At 41.7% G+C, this 22,132-nt stretch overlaps 1 protein-coding gene across 2 annotated transcripts in view; it reads left to right on the top strand.

The window, feature by feature from the left end:
* Positions 1–1,773: 1,773 nt before the first annotated feature.
* LOC311002087 (diacylglycerol kinase delta) overlaps positions 1,774–22,132 on the top strand; it is a 73,602-nt gene continuing 53,243 nt past the window's right edge. For both annotated transcript variants that reach the window (XM_083993307.1, XM_083993308.1), the window contains exons 1-3: positions 1,774–2,038; positions 3,224–3,520; positions 6,885–6,989. In XM_083993307.1, the coding sequence (XP_083849433.1) occupies positions 3,428–3,520; positions 6,885–6,989 (198 nt within the window). In that variant the 5' untranslated portion in view covers positions 1,774–2,038; positions 3,224–3,427. The remainder of the gene's footprint in view (positions 2,039–3,223; positions 3,521–6,884; positions 6,990–22,132) is intronic.

The raw sequence follows: 22,132 nt of genomic DNA on the forward strand, positions 1-22,132 counted from the left end.
TATTTTGATATTTTGAGGAAAATTAATTGAGAAAACAGTGCAGATGAATCAGTATCTCTCTCTCTCTCTCTCTCTCTCTCTCTCTCTCTGTTCTGTTCATATGCATTTTTTGCCCCTTGGTCTTCAACATCCCTCGCTCCTCTCTCCATCCTTTCGCCCTTCACTTCTTGCTGTTGTCAAGGGCAACTGGAGGAAAGAAGCCGAACACAGTTAACGCTATCACCTGATCGGCGGGGGAATCCAGCAGGTGTTTGTGTGTATGTGTGTGTGTGTGTGTGTGTGTGTGTGTGCGCACTTCTTCCTCTCTATGCGTCTGCCTTTTCCCACGCCGCTGGCCGACAGTTACGACAAACACACACACACACACACACACACAAGGAGACACACACAGGGTGTAAATGAAGTGACTGCTGGCAGGCTCACAGCTAATTCAGCATGAATATTTAATCAACTGTAAACAAATTACTATTGCCGAGCGGTGCCAGTGTATATGTCTGTCTGTGTCCTTGTATCCGTGTCGATGTGCAGCGACATGTTGCTCTCTCTCTCTCGCTCTCTGCTTTATTAATGTGGACGTCTCTCTCTCTAATCTCTCTGTCAGGTGTGGACTTGTCTTATACCGGCAACTCGACTTATGGTATAAGCTCAAATTTGGGCACAAGGCTGCAGATTCAAAAGTGAAAAGACACGTTTTGAGAGCAAGTCTGGACAGAAATTGGGTAGCCTAATAAATATATTGCATAATGGCCTATCTTTTTATTTATTTATGATTATTAAAGTTGGATGTGACTTAATTTTAACCACTTCAACCAAAAAGTGTTTTTTCTATAAGAAAGCAGGCTTCATGTGTTTGTCTTCAGAAAGGCCTAAACTGGTCAAAACATTGCAGAAACATAATATGAAAGTCCTGTTTGATAAAAGGACAATTTCTCAATGAACATGGATGAGAAAAAGAGAAAAAAGTGTCCAGGAAAGTGTCAATCTGAACATCTAAGTCAATCATGAAGGTTGAAGTTCATGTGTCCTGGGTTGAAAACACCAGATCAGCTACTAAATAATGTGGAGGGAAGTAATAATGATGTGATTAAACCATAAAATGCAAAATACAGCAGGTTTCTCAGTGTGTATTCAGAGCGTCGGTAAACACTAATAAACCAGTGTCAATGTCTGAATATGAACCTGAGTGAGTCAACACAACAAAGAGGAAACACATGGTCACTGTTGGCTTTGGCTCTGCTCATCAATAACCTACAGGATCTTAATGTGTCATTTTTATGGATCAATAAGCTACTGTGTCTATGCAGCTGTGCTTTAATGACAACAAACACCTTTTTATCAATCGATTCTAACTTTACCAATCAATCAATACCTGGCTGGAAACACTATAAGCTGCTCATCTACCAAACAGCTTCAAGATGTTTTGACTGCTCCATCTTCATCTTCACCTTCACCTTTGTGTGTTAATTAGTGTGTCTTTGTGTGTGTGTATAATAGGCCCGTGTCTGCTGCTTCGTCTCGCGCGCGCCTCCTCGCGAGCGCATGCGTGCATGTGCGCGTTATTTGCTCTCCGTTTAACCTCCGAGCAGCGATTCGAGGCGACTCAACACGGCCGCTCTCTCTCTCTCTATCTATCTTTCTCTCTCTCTCTTTCTCTTTCTCGCCCCCTGCTACCTCCTCTTCCTCCCCCACCTCCCTCCTCCTCCCTTCCCCTCCCCTCCCTCCCTCTTCCTACCTGATTCAGATCCGCTCCGACGCTATGCGTATGACCGCGTCTCTCTCTGCAAGGCGAGCACCACCAACCGGAGAGACCCGCACGCCGCCTCCTCCTCCACCGCCGCCGCCGCTGCTGCTGCTGCTGCCGCCTCTACTACCGCCGCTGACCGCCGGCTGCCAGCAGACCAAACGCCGGCTGACGGAGCGACCCAGGCCGGGCAACAGGAGCGGGAGCCGCCGCTGTCTGTGACTGACTGAGTGACTGAGTGACTGAGTGACTGACCTCCGGCGGAGGGAGAAGGAGGAAGAGAAATAACGGGTGAAGGTAAATAATGTCAATGTTTTACCGACACACGAGGAGGTGGAGGAGGAGGTGGTGGAGGGAAGAGGAGGAGGAGGAGGAGGTGGAGGTGTCCGCGCGGTAACGGGAGTTAAATTGAATATTGATAGGCTATTTGTTCGGCGGCGGCGGCGGCGGGTCCGCCCCGGAGAGAGAGGAGAGGAGAGGAGAGGAGACGGTGAACTGAAGCGGTGTCGGTGAACGGTGATACGGACGGAATGAATGATCGCCACGGCACGACAGCCTGTTGTGTGCATCCACCCGTGTGTGTCCGTCTCCTCCGGCAAATTAATTAAACGTGTCAAACCGGAGAGACACGTAAATATCAATATCTAGAAGTGAGCAGCAGCACTTGCACGCTCGCAGTGTTTATAGCCTACCTGTGTTGTGTGTGTGTGTGTGTATCTACATTAATGTGCACAAGTTTGGTGTGTGTGTGAGTGTGTGTGTGTGTGTAGTCTAGATGCGGACAGGTTTTTGAATAACGTGTCCACCTCGTAATCAAGGAAACACACACACACACACACACACACACACACACACACACACACACACACACACATAACCGTGCATTGGGTTACTAAGGCGTGCGGAGTCGACGCTCCCATATCTGATGTTGTTGCAGGGCAAGCTGTGTCATGTTAAGAGTTGTCCGCGTGCTGCAATGAGCTTTATCATCATCATCATCATCATCATCACCATCTTCTTCTTCATCATAATCATCATCATCATCTTCATCTTGTTGTCATTGTCCTGTGTTTACCCTTCATCATTATCATCATCATCATCATCATTGGACTTGTCACTTGCAGAGAAGGGGCTGCCATACATTTCTATGGCTCTACTTAAAAAAGCACAGGGCTGAACTGTTAACCTCAGTGTTTTGTCGCACACACACACACACACACACACACACACACACACACACACACACACACATGCAGGAAGAAGTAAAGAAGAAGCGAGAACAAGAAGCGGCTCTTTGACTGAAGTAGTGTGTAGTCAGAGTTGGGAGGAGGGAGTGGGACAGTTGTTTATATGATCTGAGCTAAAACTCCTCCTTAGAATAACAGTAATATTAATAATGATGATATAATAATAATATAATAATAATAAACTCCTGTGAGCTTTTCTTTCCTGATCAATAATTCATTCCTCCATCTTTTCCAGAGCTGGCCCCTGGATAGAGGGATCGGAAAAAAGAGGACGAAGCGTGGCGTCCCGGAGCCGGCCATAGCCTACCTACCGTTTGTCATCCTCTCCTCTCTTCCTCTGCTTAGCCAAACCTCATTATACACCTCCTCCTCCTCTTCTTCTCTTTCCACCTCTACACACCTGTCTTCTCTGTCTCTTTCACCTCTGACTTCTTCAACCATGGCGTCCAAACTGAACCCCAACGTCCTGTACGTGGCCGAGCCGGGCGAGGCGCTGGGGTCGCCTCAAGCCGACTCCGAGAGGACTCACATAGTAAGTACAGTCCACTTTACTTCACTTCAGTTCAGTTCAGTCTAATCTAGTTCATGTGAAGTGAAGCTGCTGCACCACAGGTTGTTTTGTTTTTACAGTCTCTGCCCAGATGAGCCAACGGTTTCACTTCTTCTACATCAGGCCGGCTAATCCTCTCCCACCTCCAGACTTTTTTTATTTTGTATAAACAAAACAGGCAGCCCACCACCACCATCTCTCTCTCTTCACACTTCTAAGGAACTTGCATGTTACTTGCACAACTTAAGCCTTGAAGAAAATCATATCATGATCTGATTTAGCCTAAAAACACAGGAAATAAACTCATTTTAAGTCTTTAGTTATTTCTAATGTTGCATCTGTACTGTTTTTTGAATGATACGTTTGTGAGACTTGGTTAAAAAACTCATCTCGTCCTGCAGAGTCCTAATGGATTTTTAAATGTAAGATCAGTAGCTCAGCTGAGGACGACTATCTGTAAAACTGTCTTTCAAAAATGTCTTTGAATTACATAAAAATCATTGGAGATTTTTTTTTTGCTCTAAGGAGTAATTTACTATCAAAGGAAGCGCTTGCATCCTTGTAGCAAACAGGAAGTGATGAATGAAAATGAAACGCTGTGTGTTCGTACTGTAAGCGTCAAAATGTGAAGAAGCACCCATTCATTTCCAGTGTAATTAGTTTACGTGTGAAAAGGGACACTGAGTGGTCACAGTGCTGATTATTTTGGTCCATTTTAGTTCCTCATCCGACTTTGTGAAGTTTGTGGCTGAAAAGCTGAATCTTATTTTTAGCCTTAGTTTGAAAGGCAACAAGGACGGACATGTCTGACAAGGTCAAGAGGTCCTCTGTGTTTTGATACGGGAACCTTGAGGTTCATCCACATTGAGTAGAGGTGGTGGTTTGATGATTACCTTTATTATCAATGAGTCTATACCAGTGACTTTCATGATGGACATTTGGTCTTTTAAACTGAGAAAGACAATGTCTAACACCAATGGGAATTGGACGTCAATGGTAACAACAGTTAAGGTTGATTATAAGGTGTTAAGTACCTAAAACCTTCTAGATGAAATAGAGACATTGTGACGATTCCAAGGTCTTGGCCTTTAATATCAGTTTCCCAACACTGGGGTTTGATGGGTTTTGATTTTCATTTCCACCCAAAATGCATTGCAAACATTGTAGCCTTTTGAAACCAATGTTCTCCTGATGTAACATTGACATCCATCCTCTGCTGTCCATGTTAATGTGCTTTAACGCCTTGTAAAATTGTTAAAAAACCCCAAAGTCTTGAGGTTTATAGGCGATGATGAAAACCAAGAAATAACCACATCCCATATTCTCATCTGAGCAATAAATGCTTGACATATCAGATTTAATTGTAGCTGTTGATTGATCAAACAGATAATAGTGAACTGTCGACCTCAGCTATGGTTGTGCTCTGGAGGAGATGATTGATTCTTGTAGAAGATGAGATCTTTAATAGTTTGGATTTTTCAATCACAGGTTTTTTCCACATAAATCCACTGCAACTGTTTTTGTCTCATCTCTCAGTGTATTACGTAGGCCGTTGTGAACCAACAGGAAACCCGGTGGTTGCATATCAGTAAATAGTTTCCACGGATGCCTTTCACACCTCGAGTGTGGTCAGAGCTGCTGCCAGCGTTAACGTAAAGACAGTACGATTGCCAGGAAAAGAGATTTCTTCATTGTAGCAGAGAAAACTAAACTTAAACCATCAATGGCTGAACCTTTGTGCTGCCCAGTAAGAAGAAGGAGTTATGGTCGCTGATGTCTTTAAAAGGATAGTTCAACATTTTGGCTAATTGGCCCATTGCCATAATCCCTCGTTACCTTTAATTGTCGGTGCAAGCTATTTTTAGAACGGCGGAGCAGAGCCGCGAGCTGCTCAGAGCTACGCTACGGAGGCTAATGGGATTTCTTGGTTTCCCTCATCAAACTCATCAAATACACAATCCAACAACTCCAAAACGCTCTGGTGGACAAGTTGTGACCTGCACATTCACCACGCTATGACAGTGTTTCTCAAACTTTTTTCAGTCAGGGCACCTTTCAAAAGTGCATAAAATCTCACGGCACCCCTGTGTAAAATGTAATTCAAAATGACACTGCATTGCCTAAATGTAAATGTCCTGTTTATACGGGACAGTACAGTATTTATGCATAGGTGCCTCTGTAGCCTACATATGCACACACACGCACACAATAATCCGCAATGTGAGAGGAAGCGAGAAAGGTCTACATGCGCGCAGCAAATGAATATCCACCGGCGGTCTCCGCTCCGTTCTGACTCCGTTACGAACAATCAGAGAATTTCCACCGTGTGCACTGCAGTGTGTTTTTATACATCAAACGCACCGGAGTCGGAACAGAGCAGACACAGATCCACTGGAGAGAGGAGGGGGTGTGACTCACCATCAATGTGAGACGTGTGCCTGGTACGATGCATTTTTTTCATAGCGTCCGGCGTCCGGTGGACACGGCCCCTACTGCTCTGAGCCCGTGACCAACGGCCGTGTCCAAGGAGCGGTCTCTCTCTCTCTCTTTCTCTCTCTCTCTCTGAACGCTGCCGAAACGAGCCGCCTCACGTCCGAGCCGCTTGATAAGTGCGGCGCTGTTCCAAAAGTTGAACATATTTCAACTCTGAGCGCTCTGAGCGCCGCGACAAAAAAAGGAAGCGTCGAGAGCTTTTTTCCGAGCTCCATAGGATCTGAATGGAAAGTAGACGCCCAGAGCGCTAAAAGGGCGTCCGGTGGACACGGCCCCTTTGCATATATGTAAAGAGAATGTATTCTATAAAATGTCAGAAGAGGTATTTTTTTTCACGGCACCCTTGACGCAGTCAGACGGCACCCACTTTGAGAAAGGCTATGAGATAATAATGGAACGTTACGAGACAGAGTTGTTTTAGAGGTAAATTCATGCAAAACCGCTGATGAGCGTTGCCTTCAGGGACAGTTTTTTGGAAAGCAGTCTCTACATTTGCCTCTAAAACAACTCCAGCTTGTAACTTTCTGTTATTATCTCATAGCGTGGTGAATGTGCAGGTCACAACTTGTCCACCAGAGCGTTTTGGAGTTGTTGGATTGTGTATTTGATGAGTTTGATGAGGGAAACCAAGAAATCCCATGAGCCTCTGTAGCGTAGCTCTGAGGAACTCACGGCTCTGCTCCGCCGTTCTAAAAATAGCTTGCACCAACAATTAAAGGTAATGAACCTACTGCTATGACTATAGGGATTATGGCAATGGGCCAATTTGCCAAAATGTTGAACTATCCCTTTAAGTACGACCTCAACTATATGGTTGTCTGATTCTTCCTGCTTTTTGATTTTCCTTTCTCAGGCCGGAGAAGCTGGAGAGGAGTCGTCGGACAGCGACGGGGAACAAGAAGAAACGTCGCACAAACTGATCCGCAAGGTGTCGACCTCGGGACAAATACGGGCCAAGGTAGGAGGAGCTGTGAGAGTGAACTGTGGAGGTGCTGGTGGTGGTGGTGGTTGTTGGTCTCCCGCTGTGTTTTGTGTTTGGTTCCCAGTGTTTGAACCGTTTCTGGAGTTACCAGACCTTGACAGATTTGTGTTGAGTCGGGAAAACTGGAAAAATGTCAAGTGATATCAGGTGATTTCACTCTACGGCCTCATTGTGGGTGTTTTTTTTTTTTCTACCTTTTTGAACCACCGAACCCCTTTGAGAGCTTTATACATAATAAAACAAGAGTCCTTCAAGGTAAAAAAGCTGTATTAGCAAAACCCAGGAGGGGATAAAATTTTTAACTCATGGAAGTGCTCGTGACTAACTCAGGGAAAGTCATGGAAAAGTTATGGAATTTTTCATCAGGGCCACTTTGGGAACGTCACGATTAAAAACATTTGAGCTGCTCATTTATTGAAGACCTGATATAAAATTTAAACACCTCCACCAAAGAATGGATGTTGAAGCCAGTTTTCTGAAGGACAAGCACCTTTTGGTAACACTTTATTTTAAGGGGTCCTTGTTCCTGTGTATCTACCTAATTAATTACAGTGTAATTACCTATGTAACCGTATGTAATAACATGTACTTACATTGTAAATACATAGTGTATTTTGGTGTACTTACAGGTCCTTGTTACACTTGTATTACCGTATTACCTGTATTACCTGTAATAAGAAATGCCAAAGTGGCCTCTCTCTTTGCACAAGCATTTCTTATTACAAGTGTAACAAGGACCTGTAAGTACACCAAAATACACTATGTATTTACAATGTAAGTACATGTTATTACATACGGTTACATAGGTAATTACACTGTAATTAATTAGGTAGATACACAGGAACAAGGACCCCTTAAAATAAAGTGTTACCCACCTTTTTTTTTATCGGTTTAGTTTCCAAAGGGGGGATTGAACTCGTGACTTGTTGATGTCATCAATCGGCTCATTGACGGATCCATCTTCTTTATCTCTGTCTCTTCTCTCCTCAATCATCTCTCTCTCTCTCTCTCTCTTTCTGGTGTAACTTTGTCGTCACTTTAATCAAACCCTTTGATCTTATTTGTGGTTGAGTCTGCTGAGGTCATCCGACTTCCTGCTCAGGCCCCGCTCCTCTTCCTGCCTGCGTCATTTTTCTGTCTTGCAGTCGCTGCGATGACGAGTCGTCTTCAGATCTTTAACAGTTGATCTTATATGGACGTGATTACACAATTACAGCTTCTTCCTCTTATGATTCGACTGTGTCGGCTTCTCACTCGCCTCTGGACTGTGTTTTCCTGTAGGATATTGATGATGTCTGTGAAATTAGCCTCTTACTGGAAAACGTTCAAACACACACACATACACACACACAGAGATCTGACTCATTAGTTATTGACGAGCTCATATCCAGAATGAGAAATGCATTATTTGAAATGCAAACACAGAGATGACGCCGGCCCACGTTACTATCACGGCCCCGTGTGTTTTGAAATCACTTACCTCCATTGACCGTCAACAGTAAATCATATATTCTGATCAATAGGAGATGTGGGATACCCGGCAAACCCCGGTCGTCATGGGGATGGCATCCCATAATGTAATGTCACGTTTGTTCCTGGAGCTCATAATGATATTGGATATCAGTCTGGTATTGATTGGGGGTAATCTCATCGGACACAGCTGTAACGTGGTGTTGTTGTTAGATGTGATGAGCGCGTCCATATAAGGGCAGGAGATGAGGTTGCTATGGTTTCTGGCTCAGACAATTATGGGTAAACGCCATGACTACTGTACATGGTGTTTCTTTACCTTTAAGTGCAGCTTTTTTGTATTTTATATCAAGGTATCCAGTAGAGAATACATTTTTGAATTATTTAATTTAATTTGAACATTTAATTAATTTTTTATATAATATATATATAAACAAAACACTCATTTTGATAAAGCAAATATGAATATGAACTATGAATATAGTAGAAAGTATCTTCAAAGTTGTAGTTATAACATTTTGTATAACTTTTCCGAGTTAGATGTTGAAAGAAAAAATTACATAATTACATGTCGTATAACACACATTTTTAATATATTGTGCTATCTCCAATGTTAAGTTGTAGATTGTGTTTATATTATGGACCATTTTAATACATTTATTTTTAACTACTGTATCAGTTGACTATTGCTATTTACCATCATTTACATATACGTATATAGAGTGTATATATATATTTATATATATATCGTAACTTTTTGGTTTGACTGTTGCACGACCACAGTCTCGAGTAACTGGCAGTGTTTGTAAAAGAGTTGCGTGTCTGTTAGAGACTGTTGAAAATTTTGTGGCTTCATTCTCAGTTTCAGCCGAGTGATGTCATCACACAGCTCCTTTCCCATTGGCTAAAAAAAGAAGCCAGTCCCCATCAGTGCTCAGTGTCTTATACTCACCAGCTGTCAATCACAATTTACAATGCTATAATTAGTTCTTTGTAGGATGTGTGTGTGTGTGTGTGTGTGTGTGTGTGTGTGTGTGTGTGTGTGTTGATTAGATTGTGTGTACCTGCAGTCATGTGACTTAGATTAAGTTAGTCATCGACTCTGGGATTACTCTCCAGTGACAACAATGGCTTGAGAGGATTAGAGTGTGTGTGTAGTGCCTTTTGTTTGTTTGTGCACATGTGAGTGGGTGCATTTGTTCACTGGAGTGTGTTTGTGTGTGTGTGTGTGTATTTGGTTGGTTGCATATGTACAAAGTGTGTGTATGTTTCCCTGCTTCCTTCGGCGACATACATGAGAGCAGCCCTGCCTCTCGGTCACGCCTCGCCTCAGTCCGCCCCACCCCGCCGCCCTCTCCGCCCCCTCCTGCCTGTTGCTGCTGCTGCTGCTGCTGCTGCTGCTGCTGCACTTGTTACCGTGGCAGTCTGTCGGCGCACTTGTTAAGGAGGTGCTAATTCTTTATCAACTGTGACATGACATCCTGACACTATTAGATTAATTCTGGAGCTCCTCGGTGGCGAGTCGCTAAATAATTATACCGATGCAGCGATAGCACCTCGAAGACCGGGGCGCGCCATTTCCATTTCACCCTGCCTGCTCCATGTGTTTGTGTTGTAATAATTAAACATCTCGGGGGTGGAGAGAGAGAGACTCGAGTCGAATTTTTCATGTCGTACAAGTTGGTAGAGAAAGTCACGTTTTGAGTATTACCAAAAATCAGACGCACATACAGTACAACCACTTTCCCACTAAATGGTTTGTTGCTGCTGTTTTATTGTCTGCGCTGTAATCAAAGCCAATGTGACCCTGGGGATTTGATAATTGGCTGACTCTGTAGAAACTCAGACGAGATTGGATTTTTAACGCTGATGGAGATCGATTTGCCGTGCAACTGTGTTCTTGTTTTTTTTTTATATCTCTATGAGGATCAGTTTGTGGTTTTGGCTTATAAGACTTGCACCGGCTTGTTTGTGCAGAGGTTGTAAGAGCTCAACCAAGCCAAGCCAACACTGCAATGGGGGGAAAAAACAGCACATTTTGCTTTTATGGTTGGCTTTTAATGAGAAAAAAGCCTTTAAAATCAAGATAAAATCAGTTTCAGTTTGAATTTGTGGCAAGTTAAAGTAGATAAAAAGGCAACAGATCACCTCCCTTGTTGCTCTGATACTTTATGGCTTGTCCAGTAGCGGCAGATGCAAACCAGATGCTGAGACATGCAGATTTCAGAGCAGCGGCGGTGACAGCGTTAATGTTCAGAGACCACATTAAAGGAACGATGCCAGTTTCTAAATTTGGTGATGTTTAATGCATAATTTAGCTAAGCAGCTACACAGCTAATATAAAATGAGAAAACTTAATTTAGTATTTATTCATTTATAATGATTGAGGGGAAGTGGAAGTGGCTGTCCCCCACATGAAAGTAGAAGTCTGTGTGTGCCGTTTGTACCAACGAGTGCCCATCGCCATAAATCCAGAGAACATGCTGCAGCTCAGCGTGTAGCAGCCAGTCAATAGCGTGCATTACATCCAGATATATGACGCTTTACTACAGCAGAGCGCAGCATAATTGACGCTCCAGTACCGGTAATCAATACAGTGATGCATCTGACACCCTGTTCTGACTTCATTCCAGTGCCAGCGTGTGGTGCCATGTGCAGAACTGCAATGTCCCATTGGCTGTGATCTCAATCATACATCCTCACTGACAACCATGCAGAGCAAGGTTTACGAGACTGCTGTATTTTTCTTGAATCATTTTCTTTATATCATTTTAAAGCTTTTAAAAAACAGACATATACTTGGTGAAGGTCTCATTGCACATTGATGGATTCCTGAACAGGTCTGCTGGGTATAGGTGCCCAATAGGTCAAGGGAGTCCATTTGAAATGTCTGCTACTTGATCAAAAAAAATCAATCAAACTTCTTCTAAGCTCAACTAAAAAGCTAAAATACCAAGAGATGTAAAATCTCAATATCTTTAAGTGACATAAAATGACCACATAGTCACTTAAAATGGACACAAAGTGACATAAAACCAAATCATACCTCAAAGAGAAACTAAATGTCCACAGGTTATGGACAGAAAACAACAGTGAGGCAGAGACAAAAACACAAAGATACACACAATGGCTACAGAGTGAAACAAAACAACTACAGGGAAGCATAAAAAACTATTCACTTCTACTCTACATGTTTTCACTGTGAGATCTTTGGCTGGAAAAGCTTAGTATCCTACTTGCAAGGCTTTAATTAGCACGCTAACAGCTAAGACACTTGTGCTCTGCGAACATCACAACAGCTTATTTCTGTTTTCACTACACTGGGCTGTTGAGATTGTATGATAAGTCATTCAACTGATAATTATTGAGGAGTGGGATAGAAAGCTTGAAAGTTGGTGGTTAACTGACAGCAGGCTGCTAAGTTTGCTAATTGTTAGCTCGCTGCATGGCAGGTAAAACAGGATGGTGAAGAGACGGAAGACCAGAGTGACACCTTGAATGTAACATGGAGAAAGAGAGACAAACTTGTTGTTTACGTAAAAGGTCTGTTTATAATTACAACTACCAGAGCAGTCAATTAAAAAAAAGCAGATAAGTGTTACAGACAGAAGTGTAACAAGTAAAATTTGCCCTTTTTTTCTCTTCACATGATTGTGGCAACTATTAAAAGCAAAAATAAGAAGTGTAAAAAAAAAAAAAAAAAAAAAAAAGGCGTGTTGTTGCAGCAGTAGCAGCAGTTTGGTTACCACAGGAAACAGTGGTGGTGGGAAATGGACATGTGATGTTAATTTTTGAGAAATAAAAGTTGCTACACACACTGGAGACACACACACATTGCCTTCCTGCCTCCGTTTTAATCAGCTTTTTTTTATTTTTATCATTGACATCTTTGATTACTTTGTCTATTTTTTAATCTCCATCTTTTAGTGCCATAAGGATTCACACTCTCCTCCTCCTGTTCACCTTGCTCTCGTTTACTGTGGAAAATAAAGGAGACACAGGAAGAGAATGAGGCGGAAGAGCAAACAGCTTCTTTGAATTGTGTGCGTCTTAAGTGTATGTGTGTGTGTGTGTGTGTGTGTGTGTGTGTGTGTGTGTGTGTGTGTGTGTGTGTGTGTGTGTGTGTGTGTGTGTGTGTGTGTGTGTGTGTGTGTGTGTGTGTGTGTGTGTGGCTTTGAGTAGGCCGATGCCACAAGCTGTAATGGTTGTGTACATGACAGTGCACGCACACACACAAACAGGCAGAAAAAAGGGCAGTCCCTTCATTAAGGTTGTTTCCATGTGAGGCAGGATACACAAGACACCTCCTTTCTTCTCCTTTTTTTAAATTCTACCTTTTTTTCCTCTCCTCTTCTTCCTCCTCCTGTTTGCTTTCTTTATCTGTCCTCTCCCTGCAGTCTTTAATTTCTTTCTTTCTTTAAAAAAAAAAATTCAATTCATTTTTCTGCATGTTTTCCTACATCTCATCTTTCATTGTGGATTCTCGGGGGAGTTTTCTCCTCCAAAACAACATCTCAAAAAAAGAATAATTCAAAAATGTAATTTAAATTAACATCAGCAACCTCTTCTTTATCATATGCAACCTGCTTTTTATATCTGTCTCAATTATTTCTCCTTCTTTCCTGTTGCATTTAAAATACTTTTTTCCTATGACCACTTTTGGAGCACTGTTGCACCTTGATGTCATTTTTAGTCGCGAGGAATCAATAAATCTCAAGTTTTCTCTGCTTCCCAACCAAACCAAACACTTTTTTTTCCATGAAAGTAAAAATAAAATAGCAGCACCACTTCAGATTATATAACCAGCAGTATTTCCGGCGTTTTGAGTGGTGACCAACAGGTAACGCTTCTGTTTTTCTTTTTTTTTGCTGTTGTTTTTTTCCATTCCTGTGGATTTCCTGTTTGGCACGTTGGAATCAAACCTACTATACTTGTTCGTTTTTATCTGCATCTCGCTCCCGGTGCAGAAATCTGTGTGGGTGTTCACTGCAATGGCGATGAGGACGAGTTATAGATATGTGTGTGTGTGTGTTTGTGTGTGTGTGTGTGTGTGTGTGTGGAGGACGGTAAACAGAAATGGCTTGAGGAGAGAGTGCATGAGTGTGTGGGATGGCCTGTGTGTGTATGTGTGTGCGCGCTTTGATTTATGCCCTTGGCTTGATGTGATACAGCTGCAGTAGTGTGTGAGTCAATACTGATGGAGGGAGAGATGGAAAGAGATGAGGAGAGAGAGAGAGAGAGAGAGAGAGAAAGATGGAGATAGGCAAAGGAGAGAAAATTAGTAAGTGGATGAGGGAGAGAGAGAGAGATGGAGGGAGGGTGGAAAGTAGCAGTGAGACAGATCCAGAGTCAGTTATATAAGGAATCTGCACAGCACACAGCAGGCTCTAATATCCATATTTACTATCACAACAGGTTGGCAGGACTGTAGAGGAGGCAGCCTGACTATATAAGATGTGTTGTTCACTCGGTGGCACAAACATTGCACAAAACACATTGTTTCCTTAAGGGTAAATAAACATGCTCAATGCCTTTTTTTTTGTTTTTTTTCTACCTTATGAAACATTTGAAAAACCCTTTTTTCCTCTATGAATGTTTTGAATTGCTGAAATTGGCCTCTTTTTCCTTGTATTTTCCGTTTTATTGGTTTGTTGCTACGTTTTTATAGCACTTCAGCTTGTTGATACGTGGAACTGAATTAAACCCAAGGGATGACATGCAGCTGTAGCACATTTTTCAGGTAGCCTAAATGCCAGATTTATTCTTTATTCAGCCTCCACAACTTGCTAGTGTCAAAATCAACAATAGAAACAAAACAATGTAACACTTACACATAGGCCTATGGTTAAAGAGAAGAAAAAAAAAAGAAAGCTTATAATTAAAGATAAATGCTGTTTAAATCTTGATTGGCTGCTAATGTTTACTTTAGTAGCAACAACCCCTACATGTTAGCTTTAGCGTCACCTTAGCAATCTGTTAAAGTTAGCTTCAGCGTCACATAGCAACCCTTTACTTTTAGCTTCAGCTTTATAGCAACCTGTTACTTCAGCTTCACATTAACAAAATGTTAATGTTAGCTCCAGCTTTTTAGCATGTCAGTCAAAAATACTAAGACTTTATATCTCAGTCTTTCTGTTGACTCATTCTTTTATTTAATGAAATGGGTTTACAATGAAATTGTGACATTCAAAAAAAAAAGTTTATTAACTAAAAGTGTTTCTTGGCAGGTACAGTAGCTGCAGCAGGTGAGCCAAAAATCAAAAGCCAAAATCCCCCAAAAAAAAAAAACACTATGTAGCAAAAACCTCCCTGAAGAAGCATTAAAAAGTAGCTGCTGTTGGGAAAATGTCGGGATGAAGAACCAATGCCAGGTTACAGTAGTCACTGTAGTTAATTAGTATCTAATATCAGAATATTAATGGTCATATCTCAGCCATTGATCGCACAGTGAATACATATTCTGTTTTCCATGGGAAGCTTTGTTTCTGTTTCATATTTACAGCTAAAACATTAAGCCAACCCCTTATATCAATATCACCACTTGTGCTCTATAGATAATCTATGATAAGTTGTCATGATCCACAATGGACACAGCGAGTACTATCGATTTGCTTTAATGAAATTACTGTACATAGGCTGTTAATCATACATGCCTGAGTACACACACACACACACACATATAGAGACACACACACACACACACACAGTTTAAATGCTGAGTTGCTTTGTCTCCTGGACAGGCCGGTGTTGGTTAACTGGAGCCTTGCAACTTGGTTTCCATTGATTTGACCTCAGGTGCCCTCCCGAGACGTCAGACCGGCCAATGAGAGGGCGCCTCCGAGGAAAATAAAACACAGAGTCCTCCAAAACACCACCTTAAGAGTCTAGAGGAGCTCTGAAGAAAAAAAGAGTTTGTGTTTATTTTTAGAACCTAGTTTATCACGTTTAAACAAAAAAGGGAAAATCAAATTGAGTTGAAACTTTCTATGTTTACTGAAGCAAAAAAAAAAAAAAAAACCCACCCAAAGTCTTAAGTCTGTTTTTGGGCACTTCTAATTTCACTTCCTGTATCTTTTTTTGTCTTTTTATCTTTTCAGTGTTTATCTTTTGAGTCCATTCTTATTTCAATTCCTCTCTTTCATTGCCGCCACCTGGTTGTGCTTTATATCCCCTGCCTTGATCTCTTAATGCCCCCTCTCTCGGCCCTCTCTGACCTCCACCGTTCATCAACCCGTCCTTCCTTCCTCTGCTTTCATCCCGTCCTCCCTTCATCTGTCCACTCTCTTCCTCGATACCGCTCATATTCTTCTTTTCATCGTTTTTTTTCTGACGCACTTTCTTTCTTGCAAGCATCCGACAAAAGTCTCTGTTACTTCCTTTATTTCAAATTAATCCTTCGTTGAATCATTTTTTTTCTCAGCTTTAATATTGTAATAATAATAATAATATTGTGTGATTAACTAAATCAACAGATGCTCAACTCAGGAGCCATTTACTCTCTCTTTCCAGAGCTTTCGGCTGTTTCAACAGCGGCTTCAACAGTCAATAAAAGTTTAATGGGTCATGAGTGAATTGTTGAGCTGAGACAACACAGAAAAAAGTTTTCTGGAAATGATATTTACTTCACAATAAGACTACATTTATAAAGGATACTGTATATTGATGATTAATCATTTGTTTATTATCATTTTTTATGTAAGTGCTGTTGCATATCACAAGAAATATCAATTTAATCAAACATTTATTACTTGTTGAAAATGTACTTTAAGGGGATTTAATCAAGGGCAGATAGGCTCCTTTTATGCAAATGTAACTTTATTATACATGAACGAAGAACAGTGACTAATACTGTCCAGAAACCCTCAGAGAAAAATAATAGATATGCTCAAGTATTAGTGGAAACTGTGTGTGAGTGGAGACGGTTTAGATTGAGATTCATTTCTGGCAACTGTGTGTCAAATTATGTGTTAAAGGTCAGTATAATAGAAAAACATAGAGCAGTTAAAAAGACATTTGCATAAACACGGTGTTATTGCATCAGTTTTGGCAGCGCTGTAAGTTTTTATGCAGGTGTATTCCCTTTGCTGGTACTGTATTACAGATACAGTTACAGATCTGACCTACAGTACTGTATGTCTTCTATCTATTCAGGTTATCTGGGCCAACAAGAGGAGATCATTTTTTTCAAGGCCTGTGGCGCGTTTTATCAGCGATGTGGTGTGTTTCATTCATCAGCGTCGGTGTTGAGGACGTGTAAAGGCTGACCCAGGGATCTGATCTGTCTGTTTGTCTGTCTTTGATATCTCCGTTTGTCCCGCTGCAGTTCCCTGAGCTGCTGCTTTACACACTAAACGTCTCCTTGTCTCCTTGTGAGCATTTTGTTATACGACAGGTTGATGCGTCTGTCAAACACTACTTTTTTCTCTCACCTCACATGTCACATCACAGCGACTGTCACTGTACATGAACGTCACAGAGATTTATATCAGCAGGAGGAGGAGGAGGAGGAGGAGGAGGAGGAGGAGGAGGAGGAGGTGCAGTGACTTTAGGTGAATTTAGCTGCGTTTACTTCCCCTGTATTGATCTGTTTATCTTTTTTTTTCTTTCCTCTGTCTCTCTCTCTGTCTTTCTATCTATCTATCACTCTAACCTCCTCCGTCTCTTTCCTCCTCCATCTTGCCCTGTCATTCCTCCTCCTCCTCCTCCTCCCTCCTGCGTCTGCAAAAAGTCTAAACCATCATTAAGGCTTCAGTCTGCAACACACCATTAAGGAAAAGTGTGTGTTTCAGTGTGTGTCTGTGTGTGTGTGTGTGTGTGTGACAAGTTTGATGAGTTATCTGCAGCAGCTGTGTCTAACATAGTGACACTCACTTTGAAAATGTGCTAATGATAAGGACACAACAATATCTTTTGTGTGTGTCTGTATGTGTGTGTGGTCTGTAATGAACTTATGTATGCGCTCAATCAAGAACAGCTGTGTGTGTGTGTGTGTGTGTGTGTGTGTGTGTGTGTGTGTGTGTGTGTGTTTGTGTTATCGCTAATGAGCGAACACATTTCAGTCTTGACAGGTGTGTCTGTGTGTGTGGAACTGCTAATGCGCTAACGTGTGTTATCAATCATTGGAAGGTGTGTGCGTGTGTTCATGGACATGTACTGTTTGTGTGTGTGTGTGTGTGTGTGTGTGTGTGTGTGTGTGTGTGTGTGTGTGTGTGTGTGTGTGTGTGTGTGTGTGTGTGTGTTTGTCTGCTGTCTGCCGGCTAATGGAGACTGACAACACAAAGCAAAGAGCTGTGACGTGTGTGTGGATGTGAAGTGAGATCTCCTCTGTGTCAGTGACTGATGATGTTCACTCTGTTCGTTTGACTTGGTCAACAGGGAAGTGCTTTTTCTGCCCTTTTTTTGCATAAAGTCTGTAAATATGTTTTGTTATTTTTTCAGCTTTTTGTCCTTTTGACTATTGCATGTAAAGTTTATGTTTGTGCAGTTCTTGTTTTCGTTCAGTGAAGAGGAAACACGCCTACATGCTCTGTTAGTGTACTAGATGTTCAACAAAGGAAGCAGGCAGGGTTAAATCATGAACTGGTTTTCCAGAGAAAAGACGTGACACTGAACTCACCATCTTGTCTCTGGACCAGTGAGTAATGCTCTGCTGGTTATGTAAACTTTGTTGTCTTTGCTGGTTTCATAGGAGTCATATATGGTCAACAAATACAGATCCATTAGTTGAGTGCAATTCACAACTTATACTGTATTAAACAATTCTTCTAGAGTAGGTCTTTAAATCCAGATCTGAATTATCTTGAATGAGGTTTCCTATAAAACACAATGATAATAGACAGAAAAATCCTACATTTTTTTCTTTATGCATTCAAAAACCAATCTTAAATGGGTGATTTTCTGTCGGCAAGAACTTGTGTTGCTGCTGGGACGCACTCCAGTGATCCGACGTGTCTTTATAGGACATTAATCCGAGGTTAAACTAAACCTCCTGGGAGGTTTAATTTAAGAGTCAAGTTCATTCCCCGGAGTTAAATCTAACCGTCCTTCAGGAAATCATCTGAGTCTATTCAGGTCTCGGCTAAATCGAGGACTATTTCACACCATGACCCAGAAAACAGGTTTCTGTTGGACCAGAAACTCAGATGACCAAAACCTGTCATTATGTAAATGAGCTGTTTTTGGGCTCAGGTCATTGAAATCACCCTGGAGAATGATCTGTTTTAAAGTTTTGAAGCCGTAGTTTGATGTGAACGTGTTATGTTCCTTTTTTTCCCCATTTGACTTCAACCTTTCCATCAAAAATATGCAACAACATAATAATCAGAACAGACATGCTTCTTAAAAACAGCTTATTTAATCAAAAGAATCACATCATTTTGCTTTTATTTTTATCATTTGACTTCAACGTTTCGTTTAAAAATATGCAACAACATAATAATCAGAACAGACATGCTTTATAAAAACAGCTTATTTAATCAAAAGAATCACATCATTTTCCTTTTTTTTTATTATTTGACTACGTTTCCATCAAAAATATGCAGTAAAATCAACAGGACAGACGTGCTACATGAAAAACAGCTTATGACATGTGATAAAGACGATCGTTTTCTCACTGCAGACGCATCGCTACGTCTTCACGCTGTCTTTTAATGAGACATAGAGGCCACAGCGTTTCCTGTGATGCTCTGCTGCTGCTGCTGCTGCTGCTGCTGCTGCTGCTGCTGCTGTGGTACAGTTGATCCTGTCAGTCAGGGTGTCGGCCTGTACAACAGGACAACAAGCAGGAGCAGACACGTTCACACTCGCAGACTCCCTCCGGTTTGTTTGTACTTCTTTTCTCCTCTTTATTCTTGTTTAGTTTTTTTTTTTTTTTTTTGCTTTTCACAAAATAACCTCTTTGCCTTTTTTTCCCCTCCTGTATTTGTGTTTTTTTTAACACCTCTTATTTTAACCCTGTTTATCTCTTCATCTCTCTGTCTGTCTCACTGCAGCTAAAAATAGACTCACTCTGGGTTTTTGTCAGCATCTCTTCTTGAAACCTCTTAAACAGGAAATAAGAGACAGTCACCACACACACACACACACACACACACACACACACACACACACACACACACACAGATACACACAGGCACACACAAACATGTTGCTTTTGCAATACTGCTGTCCTGAGAAATCTGATATATTTTATGATTCACTTTATTCTTTGTGACTGCAGCTTGCATTTTTCTGTCCTGCTCATGTGTGTGTGTGTGTGTGTGTGTGTGTGTGTGTGTGTGTGTGTGTGTGTGTGTGTGTGTGTGTGTGTGTGTGTGCGTGCGTGCGTGCGAGCTGTCACACCGCCTGACGTGAGGTACCACATGAAGACGAACACTCTGAGTCAGCGGCATGAAAAAGCACATCTGTTAATGACACTTGATCTAAAGACGGCGGCAGCAACCTCTCCCTGTGCGTGTGTGTGTGTGTGTCAGCTCTGTTCACTACTGTTACTTCCACTTCCTACAATTACAGTCATTACAGCAAATCTGATTATTGCAGTTTCTGTGACCTGCTGCACATTTAAAAGGGAAACTATGCAAGTTTGGTCGCTTTTCCTCTGTTTTGCTAACCCTCCTCCCGACCATTTCATTTGTTTACAACAAAGCCGTCGAAAAATCAAACCACGGAGCGGTGGATAACGTTATATAACATAATACGATGTTACGATGTGTATATCTGTGTAGTCTTAACAAAAGATTGCCGGTTTACGTGGGCGTGTTTGTGTCGCAAGGTTGGTTTTCAGCCATGAGACGCCAGGTGGAAGGCAGAGAGCCTCCGTTCTCACTCAGTCATAGTTAACTATCACAATTACTCCAGAGCTTTTTCATTAAGGTAAAATTTGCACTTTAACACAAGCACAACTGGGCAACAAAACGTGTGTGTGTGTGTGTGAACGATGTCAGTGAGGTTTAGTCGATTGTTACGTGGGTCAGTTTGAACCTTTGAGGAACAGGAGCTGCAGCTTGATTGAACACAGTGGACACCAGAGCCCGTTACTCACTCACCAAGCTCAGAAACCAAAAAAGGTTCTCTCCTTTAACTATCGGTCACAGACCTACAGACATATTTACCATAAAGAAAGAAATACAGGAGGTCCGTGTCCGACCCTGTTGCTTCATACATAGAATCATTAATCATTAAGTCGGAGTTAAAATAGATGTTAGTTTTTTTTTAAAATGAAAGATAAACTGATGTTTCCTTGTGCTTATGTAAACACTGAACTGGTATTTCTCTGATATGCAAATTGAATGGCAAAGTATGTCAGAAACGGATGTAATGTAAACCATCTAGAACACATAACGGATGATGGATATAATAGATTATCAGTATGGGTGCTTGTGGTAAAACTGGTGATTGGGGCATTTCTACTGCGCTCGTATCTCTCCCCTATTTTGGGGTTTGTTCTAATATAGGGACAGTAGGAGGTCGACAGGAAAGTCAGGACTCGAACCCATGGCCTTTGCTGTAACAACTACAGTACTGTAGGTCCACTACAGGCCATTTAAAACATCTCCAGATTTAAAAAAAAAAAAGGAAAAAAAGACAAGAAAGAAATAAGTTAAACATGTGAACAGTTCAGATTTTCAGATCAGTGCGTCTCGGTGTTTCCCTCTTTGAAGCTGTGACGGTTAAGTCAGATGAAAGAAGACACCTCATCCACCTGTGTGGGCAGGTGCTTCACTTCCTGCACAGGAGGGTTCCCTGCCAACCCCAAACTAAATGCATACAAAATGAAAATACATGTAAAAAACACATGAATACATGCAGATACACACAAATCATCACAGAACATTTACTGTAAATGAATATAATATGAGAATATAATATCATATAGGTGTAACAGTGTAATTACACCACTCATTATGTGCTGATGCTTTCGATGCTATTAATGACTGTTGATCTCATGAGCATTTACTGATGCCACACAACGTGAGGTTGACACGTGGCGAGCTGCAACAGTCTGATCTGACCCGGGTCGTGACCACACGTTGGAACAGAAGTTAAAAACCGTCCGTGACTCTCCACCACGGCCCCCGTTTCCCCCCTGACACCAATCTCTTGGTTTTATACGGTGGTGTACTCCATACCACTTACAGTGGTCGTGAGAAAATAAAGTAAAGTGTAAAGTAAAGTGAAAAAGGTCAAGGGGTCAGAGGCACGCCGCCGGTGAGAAGAACAGAAGGAGGTGAAGTTTAGACAAGAATACATTCATGGATTGGATTATTCAGATGTTAGTGAAGTGGTGAGAGAGGTCAGAGGAGAAGGAGAATGAACTGTCCTGAGTCTGAGTGGAAACAGTCTGAGTGAAACCGAGAGAGAGAGAGATGGAGAACGAGAGTCAGTGTGACTGTACTGGAAGGATGTGGCTTCCCTTCTAAAAGCAACACATTTTATTTTTATACATGTGTGATTATATTTGTGTGTGAGAGAGGGAAGGGGTGTGTGTGTGTGTGTGTGTGTGTGTGTGTGTGTCTTTACACTAAAAGACAGTTACAGATAGATACAGTAGATAGATAGATGGATTTAGTTCAGGTTAAGGTTGTATCAGGATGTTGGAGGTTGGATGGAGAATCCAGGTGGGCGGAGCTTGTGGCGACGGAGTGGTGAGT

This window comes from Trachurus trachurus (genome assembly GCF_905171665.1).
Source record: "Trachurus trachurus genome assembly, chromosome: 18".
NCBI lineage: Eukaryota > Metazoa > Chordata > Actinopteri > Carangiformes > Carangidae > Trachurus > Trachurus trachurus.